Here is a 14,733-nt window from a genome sequence, read left to right as displayed (position 1 = left end):
TTCCTCTGGGTCCCCCATGCAATTGCAGGGGCCTTAGTACTTGGGCCATTTTCTGCTACTTTCCCAGGCATGTTAGCAGGGAGCTGAATTGGAAGTGGAGCACCTAGGACTCAAACCGGCACTCATGCAATATGGCGTTGCAGACAGTAGCTTTAGCCGCTACACCAAAGCACCAGCCCCCATACATTTGTCTTTGCTAAAGCTTTAAAATACAGAAAATTACATGTATAGTTAAGTATACACTTTTTTTTTTTTTTTTTTGACAGGCAGAGTGGATAGTGAGAGAGAGAGACAGAGAGAAAGGTCTTCCTTTTGCCGTTGGTTCACCCTCCAATGGCAGCCGCGGCCAGCGCGCTGCGGCTGGTGCACCGCGCTGATCCGATGGCAGGAGCCAGGTACTTCTCCTGGTCTCCCATGGGGTGCAGGGCCCAAGCACTTGGGCCATCCTCCCCTGCACCCCTGGGCCACAGCAGAGAGCTGGCCTGGAAGAGGGGCAACCAGGACAGAATCCGGCGCCCCGACCGGGACTAGAACCCGGTGTGCCGGCACCGCAAGGCGGAGGATTAGCCTATTGAGCCGCGGCGCCGGCCAAGTATACACTTTTGATAATATTTCATAGTATATGCAGAGGTAGCAGTTTTATTAATTCTTTGAAATAATTTTTAAGAGAAGATCTTCTAAAAATATAATGCGTTGAAGGAGTTAAGGGGCTGGCACTGTGGTGCAGCAGGTTAACACCCTGGCCAGAAGTGCCAGCATCCCATATGGGCACAGGTTTGAGTCTCGGCTGCTCCACTTCCGATCCAACTCCCTGCTGTGGCCCGGGAAAGCAGTAGAAGATGGCCCAAGTCCTTGGGCCCCTGCATCCACATAGGAGACCTGAAAGAAGCTCCTGGCTCCTGGCTTTGGATCGGCCTAGCTCCAGCTGTTTGTGGCCATCTGGGGAGTGAACCAGGGGATGGAAGACCTCTCTCTCTCTCTCAGCCTCTGCCACTCTGTAATTCTGCCTTTCAAATAAATAAATAAATCTTTTAAAAAAAGGAGTTAATATTTAAATTCATTATATTACAGGGAATCACAAATGATAACCCACTGGCCAATTAGTTTGTGTGTGTTCTTTTAATTTTTACTAAAATTTGGCATTTAAGTGGATCATACTCAGTTCAGTTTATAAAGGACCCATTACTCTTATTACTATTAATAGCTTGATTCTCTAATTACAGTATGAATGGGCATTTCAATTGTATGAGAGTTGATTTAGAGTTTTATGAAATGTAATACCTTCCAGGAAATGTAATCTTTTCTGGGCAACTAAGTAATGCAAATTAAGAGGAAGTCCAGTTATCTTTAAGTCAGATAATATCTAAGGGAACACTTGAAAAATTAGAAGGTATTTTTTTCTGTCTTCTGGGAGATTATAATCTCAAAATTTGAGATAGTATTTCAATAATTTGTTTAGAAATTCTCTTTATTCTTATTCGTAGTCTCAGGGTGGACATGATCACAGTCATGAGCATGCACATGGCCATGGACATTCTCATGGACATGAATCCAAGAAGTTTTTGGAAGAATATGATGCTGTATTGAAAGGACTTGTCGCTCTAGGAGGCATTTACTTGCTATTTATCATTGAACACTGCATCAGAATGTTTAAGCACTACAAGCAACAAAGAGTGAGTGTTTAGTTGTTTAATTTTCTGGAATATAAGACAGAACAAATATTTTTTTTGGCCATCTTCTTTTCTTAATTGTGATGTTGGTATATATTAAATCTGTATGTTTTAATAGCTGATCTTCAGAGGAGAAGCTGACTTTGATCTTTTCTATGTTTGTTAATATATTTATTTTGGCATTTATAATCAAAATACAGCAATCTCAGTTTCAATTAATTTGTGTTGTATCATGCCTAATTGACTCAAAGAAAAAGCTATTGGCCAGTTAGGTAATATTAAAATGTGTAAATAGAAGCTAGGCTCATCAGTCTTCTTAGGTAACATTTTCAATATAAGTTGCATTCATTGTAATATATTTTAATGAAAATGTTATTACACACTACATTTCTTTATCAGAAATACCTTGCCAGTGGTAGAAGTAGTAATGGTAAGAAGTCAGGGGTCTTTGTAGGAAAAAATATAATGGAAAGATGGAAATTATGATTCTTTTCAAGAGTGTTAAATATCACTTGGGAGATGCTGCTCGGACTACTGATTAAATACCTGGATTGTCACTGTCTTTGTCCCATGATACATTTATGAGAATAAGACAAATCTCTATAAAGAAATTTATCTCCAAGAAAGTAAGTTCAAACCTGCTGCAGTTCACTGTGTTTTAGTTTACACCCCTCCTGTTCCTGTTGTTTTACATCTGCCTGTCCTAAATGTGTATCACTAACCTGTTTGTGATACTAACACTAAATATCTTCAGAAAGTTTATGCAAAATGAAATTAAAAGATAAGCTTACTTGGGTATAAAAAGTTTTTGAAATCTGTGCATATGAGGATTATTCAAAAAGTTTATGGAAAATATGTATTACTAAAACACAAAAATGTCATTTTTTTAAAGATTTATTTATTTATTTGAATGGTGGATACAGAGAGGCAGAGGCAGAGAGAGAGATATCTTCCATCCGCTGGTTCACTCCCCAAATGACCACAATGGCCAGAGCTCAGCTGATCTAAAGCCAGGAGCCTGGAGCTTTTTTAGGATCTCCCACTTGGGTGCAGGTGCTAAAGGACTTGGGCCATCTCCTACTGCTTTCCCAGGCCGTAGCAGAGAGCTAAATGAGAAGTGGAGCAGACGGGTCTTGAACCGGTGCCAGTAGGGGATGCCAGCACTGCAGAAAGTGGCTTTACCCATTATACCACAGTGTTGGCCCCACATAGATTTCAAAATGACATGAGGATTGGGAAAGAAGAAAGAGAATTATTTAGATGAGAGAATTAATAAGAGGACCTGATAGTTGATTAGATGTAAGTCATATATATTTGGGGCTGGTGCTGTGGCGTAGTGGGTAAAGCCTCCCACCTGCAGTGCTGGGATCCCATATGAGTGCCAGTTCAGGTCCCAGCTGCTCCACTTTTGATCCAGCTCTTCACTGTGGCCTGGAAAGGCAGTAGTGAAGGGTCCATGGGCCCCCTGCTCCTGTGTGGGAGACTCAGAAGCAGCTCCTGGCCCCTGGCTTTGGATTGGCCCAGCTCCGACCAGTGTAGCCATTTGGCGAGTGAACCAGTAGATGGAAGACCTCTCTCTCTCTCTCTGTCTCTGCCTCTCTCTAACTCTCTCTTTCAAATAATAAATAAATAAATATTTTTTATAAAAGAAATAGATTTTGGTATTTGTCTACTACATTAAATTATTCCACAATAAATCACATTTTCCAGTGTGTATAAAGAAGTTTTGGAATTACTGTGAAGTCCTAGTTTTCTTCAGTTGTGTGCATCTGCTGTTACTGAAGTAGCAATTACTGAAGCATTCATTAGGTATAAAACATTAGGAATTGTGTAGTTTACAGACAACTATAAAATGTGGTCCTTCAAGGGATAGTTTAAAGTAAATGTTTTTAATCTTTTGTATCTCATTTGAACCTAAACTTAGTGGTGAAGGTAATAACATTTATGTAAGAAAATGGACCCCAACATGGCAGTTTTTTTTTTTTTTTTTTTTTTTGTAAATTGGAATGTGGGAAGTAAGAACTGAAAGGAACACCTTTGGTGGGGGTACTCTAAATTTGGTGGTAAGGAATTCTTGAAGTTTGTCAACGAAAGGGATCTGACTAGATGAATCAGTGTATCTCCTTTATGACAAATAGGACAGTAAGTAAGTTAAGGTGAAAGGCGTATGGCATTTTTTTGAAGATAGAATTAGTGGTGCTTGAATTGAACAGACATTCTGACACTGACAGTCTGCACAGATGAATCCATTATCCTTTGGAAGGGAGCTTTCAGATCATAAGGTAAATAATACCGCAGATGCCAAGTTGTTGGAGGAAGTTAAGAGCCTAGAGCATAATGACCTAGCAAGTTGCTCAGAAAATGGAGAATCAGAACTAGAGAAATTAAAATCCCAGCTCATGCTTGCATTTTCTTTAATTTCTATATCCTTCTTGTTGTCCAAGCCCCCCACTGTTTTAACTCATACTGCTGTTTCTTTTCCTTTCTTTAGAATATCTCTGTGTTATTATTTTATTTTAAATATTCTATATTTCCCCAGTTCCTCTTAGCTATTATTATGAAACAACACAGCCTAAAACTTGATGATGTACGTGAACAACAATGTACTACTGCTTCCAATTCTGTGTCAGGAGGTGTAGGCAGTGCTTCTGCTGTTTGACATTCCTTAGATTCACTCCCTCTGCTGTATTCAGATTTAGCCGGCTGCTGGGCCAGGCTGACCTGGGTGGGACAGGCTGGACAGTCAGGAGTGCTCTACTCCACTTCAGCATCTTGGTGCACCTCCGCATGGTCTCTGCATAGTCAAAGCTGCTTCCCAAGTTAGTGTCTGGCTTCCCAGAGCAAGGACAAAAGCTGCCAGGTCCTTTTCAAACCAGTCTTGGAATGCTTTTGCTGCATTCTACTGGTCAAAATAAATCAGAGGGCCAGCTAAATTCTAGGGCATGGAACCGACTCCACCTCCTTGTGGGTGTAGTTCACCAGGGAGGAAGGAAATGGCTGGTGGCTGGCTTTGAAGACCACCTGTGCTCAGCTAGCCATTCAAGCTTATTTACACAGTGGCTAGGTGACTTAGACATGTGAAACCCACAAGAAAGTGTCATGCCAATCAATAGTTTTCTTAGATTAACAGATTAAAAGTGGAATTTAAGTTGTAACAATTGTTAATGCCATTGAGATTGATTAAAAAAGAAAAGCAGTTAAAAGACCTTGTAAGATGTTATATAGGGAAAATTAAAACCTAAACAATGAAATACAACAATGAGAATTTATAAGTAACTGAAGACAGGTTAAATTATGTTCACTGCCTGATTACTAACTGGTAAGAAGAATGGAAGAATGTTTGTTTATTCCAAAGCTATTAAGAATTAGTTGCTGCGGGAGATCCTTTTTTTTTTTTTTTTTTTTTTTTTTTTTTTTTTTTTTTTAAGATTTATTTATTTGAGAGGCAGAGTTTCAGACAGAGAAAGGGAGAGACAGAGAAAGAGGTCCAGAGCTTCTTCCAGGTCTCCCATGTTGGTACAGGGACCCAAAGACTTGGGTCATCTTCCACTGCTTTCCCAAGCGATAGCAGAGAGCTGGATTGGAAGTGGAGCAGCCAGGACTTGAACTGGGGTCCATATGGGATGCTGGTGGCACAGGTGGAGTCTTCGCCTACTAAGCCACAGCGCCGGCCCCTGTGGGGGATCCTTTTCATCCGTCACCTCATTTAATCTTTGTAAGAATCTTATTTTCATTTTATAGAAGAATATTCTTAGGTTCAAACTTAACAAACTTGCCCAGATCTCAGAAGTAAAGTACAAATTTAGGATTGTAACTCAAGGTTGACTCTCTCCATTATGTCATATTCAGGGAGATGAGAGAGTGCCTTAAAATATGCATTGAAATTCAAGGGATGGGGCCAGCACTGTGGCGTAGCGGGTAAAGCTCAGATAGGCACCAGTTCAAATCCTGGCTGCTCCACTTCCGATCCAGCTCTCTGCCATGTCCTGGGGAAGAGTAGAAGATGACCCAAGTCCTTGGAACCCTGCACTCATGTGGGAGACTTGGAAGAAGTTCCTGGCTCCTGACTTTGGATCAGCGCAGCTCTGGCTATTGTGGCCAATTGGGTAGTGAACCAGTGGATGGAATCTCTGCCTCTCTTTTTCTGTCTGTGTAACTCTGCTTTCAAATCAATCAATTGGTCTTTTTTTTAAAAAAAAAAAGAAATTCAAGGGAATAAGCTTTACCTTTTTTGAAACTCTGTTAGCTTACCGTATTAAATAAAAGAGATATTACATATATTTCACTATTTTCATTTGGGTTGCATATTAGTATGTGTATTCTGTCCCTTAAGGTAATAAAATAAGGAAAAAAAGTAGATGAATTGAACCTCATAAGTGTTTTAAAAAATTTTAGTCGGATTTTTATCTGACCCTTGATTTAACTTCATGTGTACATTTAACAGCAGTTGTACTTTTTTTTTTGTCAGTGTTAGCATAGGTCCATCTTGGGGCCCCCATTATGGTACAGTGGATTAAGGTGCTGCCTGCAATGCCTGCATTCCTTACCTGCATCCCATATAGGTGCCAGTTTGAGTCCTGGCTGATTCACTTCCAATCCAGTTCCCTGCTAATGCTCCTGGGAAAGCAGTGGAGGATGGCCCAATTATTTGGGCCCTTGCCACCCACATGAGAAACTAGATGAAGTTCTAGGCTCCGGGCTTTGGCCTAGCTCAGCCCTGGCAGTTGCAGACATTGCAGGAGTGAACTAGTGGATGGAAGATCTCTCTCCTCTCTCTCTCTCTCTCTCTCTGTCTCTCTCTCTCTTTGTGTCCCCTTCCCCCTGGTGTAACTCTGCCTTTCAAGTAAGTAAAATAAAAAAACCTTTTAAAAAAATAAATAAGTCAGCTCAATCTTGGGTTCAGTGAATTATTGCTAATTGTAGCTGCAGATTTTATGGTAATATAAAATGTTTCTTACCCCCCACCCCGGCAGGGAAAACAGAAATGGTTTATGAAGCAGAGCACAGAAGAATCAACCATTGGAAGGAAGCTTTCAGATCATAAGTTAAACAATACACCAGATGCCGACTGGCTTCAACTCAAGCCTCTTGCTGGTAGACAACACTTCTAACTACAAGGGAACTTTAAAACATAAAAATTGAAATATTGTTTCTAAATTGTGTCTGTATTGTTTGAAATTTCTTATTTGTGACTTTGCTAATGCTATTTTCTAATGAATTTTTATTTAAATGTGAGTGTGTCTTAATTCTAATTTTTTAAAGTTTGTATTTTGGAATAAAGGACCAAATATATTTGGAGGCAAGGAACATTTTGCATTTCTATTTTATAGGAAAAAATATGAGTGAAACAAAAAAATTTTTAGGTGGTGTTCTAGTGGCTGGTATTTTTGTTGTTGTTGATGGGGCCACATTTCTACGTTCTCTATAAGCTATTGGTTTCATATGGGAAAAGGGGAATTGCCCTCAGTACTTGGAGGAGAATTTGTATTGAAAATATCTGCTTATCCATCCATTTATTCTGTTGCTTGATATATGTAATGAGGTAGCCTACAATTTTCAGGGAATCAAAAAAATAATTTTGCAACCAAATTTTTCTCAGTTTCTGTTTGATTCTATGTTTCCCTGAATGTACCTATGATTTCCTGCAGGAAAGGGGCAGCCTAGGCTCTAATTGGAGCACTCTGCCCTGAAATAAAAATTTGAGGCATTAGAATCTTCGTCATGAGATAAATAGCTTCAGAAAAGTAGGTAAAAGACAAAACTCAGATTTTTAATAAATGTTTAACAGATGTTATTATCACGGATTCCTGCAATTCATTCTAGCAGTGATTTCTGAGTAGTATTGTCAAATAGATGGCACATTGAGCAGTGTAAAAAACTTGGCATTAACTAACGGTATGGCTTGGTGTTGTTTAAATTTTCTTTGTTTTTGTTTTCTTAAATAAGAGAAGCCTAGAGAAGGTAAATGAGGAATTTGGGGTTGCATTTTGTCATTCTGTAAATGCTGTGATAACATCCCAGCCTTTGATTTTCATCAGCTGTTCCCATGCTCTTTTCCTCGAGTTTCACACTTTTTATTTCCTCACTTAACCTGCTGTCTATTTCAGTTTCTTCTCATCTGTTCATCTGCGACACCTTTAGAACCCCCAAACTGTAGTTTGTTTTGTGTGCGCTTGTGTGCATTTGCTTTATTTTATTTATTTTTAACTTTTTAATGGACTCCGGAAAATATTGTTCTGGATGGCTTCTAAATAATTTTAGAGAGATATGTTTAATTAAGACAGTCACATAAGAAATGTTCATTACACTGCCATTGTGCCTGGTTTTAAATGAGGAAATATGCGTGTATTTTACTTGATAGTAAGACATATCCTTTGCTATAAATGTAGGAACTGATGACTCAGTTGTTTCTGAAGATCGACTTAATGAAACTGAACTGACAGATTTAGAAGGCCAACAAGAATCCCCTCCTAAAAATTATCTGTGTGTAGAAGAGGAGAAAATCATGGACCATTCTCACAGCGATGGCTTACATACCATTCATGAGCATGATCTCCATGCTACTGCACATAACCACCACGAGGAGAATAAAACTGTGCTGAGGAAATACAATCATCAGTGGCACCACAAACATTCTCATCATTCACACGGTCCCTGCCACTCGGGATCAGATCTGAAAGAAACAGGAATAGCTAATATAGCGTGGATGGTAATCATGGGGGATGGCATCCACAACTTCAGTGACGGGCTGGCAATTGGTAAGTGGGCTTGGAACTCAGATTGTGAGTTGTAGTCCTGTAAGACTGTTCTTCTTTTTTCACTATTTCTGTATTAGTCTTAGGAGCTATAATCTATAAGATTGAAATGTGTGTGGAGCTTAGCACAGGTGCTGATATACCCCTGTAATTTGGTTTCTACAAAGGCTGTGGCTTTGTTTAATAGGTGTGTTGGGGGTATAAAGGTATGATATCTGCGTTTTTTTTTTTTTTATCATGTTGGAAAAACTACCTTAACATTATACTTACATATACATTTACACATCCCTGAAAGAGAATACTTTAATTTCAGTCTTGGGTTTAATACATTTTTCACTTGTTTGAAAAGGTGAAGAAATACAACACTAAAATCCATTACACTGGAGTCAGGGTTTAGCCTAGTGGTTAAGATGCCAGTTGAGAAGCCCACGTCCCACTCCTGGGTTTGATGCCTGGCTCCAGCTCTGACTCCAGCTACCAGTTAATGCAGACCCTGAAAGGCAATGATGGTGACTCAAGTAATTGGGTTCCTGCCACCCACATGGGAGACCTGGATTCAGTTCCTGGCTCCTGGCTTCTCCCTGTTCTCCGATCACAATTGTTATGGGCATTTTGGGAGTAAATCAGTGGAACGGAGCAGTCTCTCTCTTAATGTCTATCTACTTCTCAGGCAAATAAATAAAAAATTTTATTTATTTATTACCTGGAAAACGACTTTAAAAATACATTGCTCCAAACTAAGATACATTAGAATCTTGATTATATAAACCAATATTACCTATTTAGATGAATATTAAACATGATCAATATGTGATTTCCTTCGAGATAGACTCTGTTAATGAACCTGAAGCAGGGTTTGGTTTCTTTCAGAAACCAAGGACTGTATTTTTGAATTCACACTACCTGTCAATACAAAAGAATTTGCTAGTAGATTCATGAATTTACATCTCTGATCATAGTCCTCCAGATGAAAAACAAACACTTATTTGTACCATTTCTATTCATGGTGCAGAAAAATTTGGTTAAGGGTGTAGCCATTTAAACATCTATAAATGTAAATGTGAAAGAGCAAGTATAACCATGCACTTATAAGACTTAAAATTGAGCATCAAACTACTACTTAGAGATTCAGGCACTAAAAACTGTTATCCCCACCTGAGCTGTTAATGAGTTAGAAAGCTATAGGCAAAGAGAATTTAATTCAATAGAGAATATTGCTTTTATTGACTAGTGCTTTGTCTGGTTGTCACACATATATTTTACCCTACTAGATGTTAAAAAAAAAAAACCAGTAGTGTGTAAGATAGATGAATCACTAATATATTATGAAGACAGGCAGAAGGGGCTACATCTGTCATCATTAATGAAAATGGAAAGCAGAATTTTAGTAAGTGTCATTTTTTTTCTTATTCTTCTCAGGAGCAGCTTTCAGTGCTGGACTGACAGGAGGAATCAGTACCTCTATAGCCGTCTTCTGTCATGAACTGCCACATGAATTAGGTAATAAACCTTAACAATTTTACCAGATTTCAGCAGATCTAAGACTTTTTCAGTTGTAAATGCATCCTGGTTTCAGAAGTGTTAGAACATAAAGAATGGCTTATGGCAAATGTAAAGAGTCATTAGTAGTAAGACATATCTTGATCTTACAATATGAAAAAAGTGTGCTTCTTAGATGAAATGGTAATTTCTGTGTGCTTTTCTTTACATTCTGTAACATAATTATGATGAAGGGTCACTGATTATGACCAGTTCACTGAATATAATTTTGAAAAAGGAATTTCATTTCTTAATTTAAAAAACAGATTTTGCTGTTAACCCACTTTGATTTTATTTCCTATACCATGTAAACTACGTTTCTTAAAGAATACTGGTAAAGTTTGCAGACTACATAATTGAACATTGTCCTGGAGGTACCGAAAGTGGTATTTTCTTTGGTGGAAAGATAATATTGATGTCCAAAACAGTAAACTGATGGCTATTAAAGAAATTAGGAGTGGGTGTTTGACTCAGCAGTTAAGCCATCAATTGGGATGCCCACATAGGACATCGGAATGCTTAGCTTCAGTTCCTATCTCCACTGCTGATTCTAGCTTTCTGCCAGTGCACAGCCTGGGAAGCAGTGGTGATGGCTTAAGTGGCTTGGTCCCTGCTGCCCATATTTAACTGAAAGAATTACAGAGAGAGAGGTGGAGTCAGAGGTCTTCCGTCACTGGTTCCATCACTCCCCAAATGGCCACAACGGCCGGAGCTGAGCTGATCAAAGCCAGGAGCTTCTTCCAGATCTCCCACATGAGGGCAGGGGCCCAAGGATTTGGGCCATCCTCCACTGCTTTCCCAGGCCATCAGCAGGGAGCTGGATCAGAAGTGGAGTAGCCAGGACTCAAATTTGTGCTCATATGGGATGTCGGCACTGCAGGCGGATGCTTAACCTACTACGCCACAGTGCCGGCCCCGTAGTAATTTGTTTTAACTACAGCAAAATAAAAATTTGATAAATAAGTGCAGCCATATTATTAAGAATCAGCATAGAAGCAGGTGTTCGGCACAGCAGTTAGGGTACCTCTTGGGTTCCCTGTATCCCATATCAAACTGCTTGGCTTAGCTGTTGGCTCCACTTCCCCTAACTCCTGCCATTGCAAACCCTGGGAGACAGTAAGTGACTGCTTGAGAAATTGAGTCCCTGCCACCTGTGTGGAGACTAGGATTGAGTTCCTGGATCCTGGATTCAGCCTGGCCCAGCCCTGACTGTTCGTAGACATTTGGGGAGTGAAGCAGCAGATGAAAGATCTCTTTCTGTCTGTTCGTCTCTATTTCTCTGCCTTTCAAATAATTAAAAATAAATTACATTTTAAAAAAGAATTAGCTAAGAGAAGGTGTAATGTTGTACATCTTTCCTTTCCCCTCAGGTGCATTAAGGGTTAAATAGAAATTGAAAATAATTTTTCTTTCTTTTTTTTTTAAGATTTATTTATTTTTATTTGAAAGTCGGAGTTAAGCAGAGAGAGGAGAGGCAGAGAAGAGAGAGGTCTTTCATCCGATGGTTCACTCCCCAGATGGCCACAACGGCCAGAGCTGCGCCTATCCGAAGCCAGGAGCCAGGAGCTTCCTCTAGGTCTCCCACGTGGTTGCAGGGGCCCAAGAACTTGGGCCTTCTTCCACTGCTTTCCCAGGCCACAGCAGAGAGCTGGATCAGAAGTGGAGCAGCTGGGACTAGAACTGGTGCCCTTATGGAATGCTGGCGCTTCAAGCCAGGCTGTTAACCAGCTGCGCCAAAAATAATTTTTCATACTGTGCTAAATCATCCACAGAAGATTGAATACTCATTGTACAGATTTCTATAGACTTTTAACATACATACAGGCATTTAAAGTAATAAAGAACCTTAAAATATATACTTGTTTTTTAAAAATCTTATTTTAAAAAAGATTTTATTTATTTGAGAGGTAAAGTTAAAACAGAGGGAGGGAGAGACAGAGAAGTCTTCCATTGCTGATTCACTCCCCGAAAGCCACAATGGTTGGAGTTGAGTTGATCTGAAGCCAGGAGCCAGGAGCTTCCACCTGGTCTCCCACATGGGTACAGGGGCCCAAGTACTTGGGCCATCTTCTACTGCCTTCCCAGGCCATAGCAGAGAGCTGGTTCGGAAGAGGAGCAGCCGGGACCCAAACCAGTGCCTGCACAAGATGCTAGTGCTGAAGGCAGAGGCTTAGCCTACTATGCCCCAGTGCTGTCTCCCTTAAAATCTTTTATTTTTTTAAAATTTATTTTATTTATATGAAAGACAGAGTTACAGAGAGGTTGAGCTAGAGAGAGAGAGGTCTTCAACTCCGTTGGCTCACTCCCCAAATGACTGCAACAGCCAGAGCTGAGCTGATTCAAAGCCAGGAGACAGGAGCTTCCTCTGGGTCTCCCACACAGGTGTAGGGACCCAAGGACTTGGGCCATCCTCTACTGCTTTCCCAGGCCACAGCAGAGAGCTGGATCGGAAGAGGAGCAGCTGGGATTTGAACCAGCACCCATATGGGATGCCGGCACTGCAGGATAGAGCTTTTATCCGCTGTGCCACAGTGCTGGCCCCTCCCTAAAAATCTTAAAAGTTGATTTAACATGTTAATGTAATAAAGCTTTGGGTCGTATTAATTGAACAGTGTTGAAGACATACCTTATTTGTTGTCTAATGATAGCTTGTGTCAGTGGAAAATATTGATTTACCAAAAGAATAGATTTGTATGTTCAGTATAAATCCCAGCTGTAGAGATTCTTTTGACTTATTTTTAAATGCTTATACAGGTTCTTACTGAGAAGGGAGGTGAAGATAATATGCAGATACCTTTGACAGTGTATAACCTGAGATAAGATTAAAGCAAAATGCATTGTAAATGACAGTTTACTTAAGACAAAGATCCCTATACAAAAATCATTAGTATTGCTATATGCCAGTGATCAACAATGGGAAATTGGAGTTTTTGAAAAGTACTGTTAAAATTATACCAAAAATATGAACTGATTAGCTTAACTGTAACAATATCTGCATAGAATTGTATGGGGGAAACTACAGATCACCAACAGAAGTTATCAGAGGAGACTTATATGCAGGGATTTACCAGGCCCAGGGACCAAAAGACTCAATACTGCTAAGATGTTAAAGTTCTTCCTAGAGATTCAGTGCATTCCCAGGCAAAAACCCAGCAGGCGTTTGGCAGAGATTACCAGTGTTTATATGGAAAGGGAAAGGATCTAGAATGGCCAGAAGAATTTTGGAAAGAGACAAGGTTGATTTCAAGACATACTATAAAGCCACAGTAATCAAATGGTTGGAATTGGTGAAAGAATAGACACATTAATCAGTGGAACAGAGCTTAGTATCCTTAGATATATGGCTATTTGCTTTCCAAAAGAAAGTACGAAGAAAATTCTGTGTAGGAGGGGTAGTATTTTCAACAAATGATACTGTAACAACTGGACATCCACCTGCCAAAAAGGAAAAAGAAAGAAAAAAAACCTTTGACTTCTTGTACCACAAACATTAACTCAAAATAGGTCTTTAGATTTGAATGGAGAATCTAAAAATATTAAACTTGTAGAAGAAAATATAAAGATTTGTGTCCTTGGATTAGGTGAATTGTTCTGAGATGTACTAAATCTATGATGTATTAAGGGAAAAAGTAGTAAACTGACATCATCCAAATTAAAACTTTTCACAAAAGACACTGTTAAGGGAATAAAAAGACAAGCCATGACCTGGAAAAAAAATTTAGAAAATACATATGAAGGACTTTCTAGGACCAGAATATTTAATATAATATTTATATAATATATATTTAGTATATTATATTTAATATGCTGATTGGGAAGCAACCCAATAAAAATTTTTTTAATATGAGCAAAAGATTTGAATAGACATTTCACTAAAGAAGTTATACAAGGGGCTGGCATTGTGGCTTAGCGGGTAAATCAATCTGCCTGCGATGCTGGCATCCCATATGGGTGCTTGTTTGAGTCCTGGCTGCCCCACTTCAATTCAGCTCGCTGCTAGTGCTGCTGGAAAAGCAGCAGAGGATGACCCCAGTCTTTGGGGCCCTGTCACCCATGTGGGAGACCCTAATGAAGCTCCTGGCTACTGGCTCCAGCCTGGCCCAGCTCTGGCTATTGCAGCCATTTGGGGAGTAAACCACCACATGGAAGATCTCTCTGTCTCTCCCTCTCTGTCTCTGTAACTCTGCCTTTCATATAAATAAAATAAATCTTTAAAAACATAAAAAAAAAGTTATACGGGTGACATCCACATATTTTCAGGCGTTGGATTTGTCATTATGGATTGGCAAGGATGTGGAATAATTAGAACTCTGATACATTGCCAATCAGAAAGGAAAAGGTTAGAAATACATTTACTATATGGCCCAGCAATCCCATTCGTAGATATATAACCAAGAGAATTGAAAATTCATGTTGACACAAAAGCCTGCTTATGAGTGTGTCATAATTTTCCCAGAACTGAAGGCAACCTAGATGTCCCTCAGCTGGTGAATATATTATGGTACCTTCATGGAAAACTACTGAACAATAAAAAAGCAAGTTTCTTTTTTTTTTACAGGCAGAGTGGACAGTGAGAGAGAGAGAGAAAGGTCTTCCTTTTCCGTTGGTTCACCCCCCCAATGGTCGCTGTGGCCGGTGCACCGTGCTGATCTGAAGACAGGAGCCAGGTACTTCTCCTGGTCTCCCATGCGGGTGCAGGGCCTAAGGACTTGGACCATCCTCCTCTGCACTAGAGCAGAGAGCTGGACTGGAAGAGGCGTGACCGGGGC

General features: G+C 39.8%; 1 protein-coding gene across 6 annotated transcripts in view; it reads left to right on the top strand.

The window, feature by feature from the left end:
• SLC39A10 (solute carrier family 39 member 10) overlaps positions 1-14,733 on the top strand; it is a 264,604-nt gene that overhangs the window by 236,125 nt on the left and 13,746 nt on the right. For all 6 annotated transcript variants that reach the window (XM_008258853.5, XM_017342994.4, XM_089330146.1 and 3 more), the window contains 4 exons: positions 1,485-1,673; positions 6,644-6,764; positions 8,060-8,428; positions 9,845-9,925. In XM_008258853.5, the coding sequence (XP_008257075.1) occupies positions 1,485-1,673; positions 6,644-6,764; positions 8,060-8,428; positions 9,845-9,925 (760 nt within the window). The remainder of the gene's footprint in view (positions 1-1,484; positions 1,674-6,643; positions 6,765-8,059; positions 8,429-9,844; positions 9,926-14,733) is intronic.

Source organism: Oryctolagus cuniculus, chromosome 3, assembly GCF_051225735.1.
Source record: "Oryctolagus cuniculus isolate XC-2025 breed Fujian yellow rabbit chromosome 3, ASM5122573v1, whole genome shotgun sequence".
NCBI lineage: Eukaryota > Metazoa > Chordata > Mammalia > Lagomorpha > Leporidae > Oryctolagus > Oryctolagus cuniculus.
Note: the sequence above shows the minus strand (reverse complement) of the source record. Positions and strands in the feature narration are given on the sequence as shown.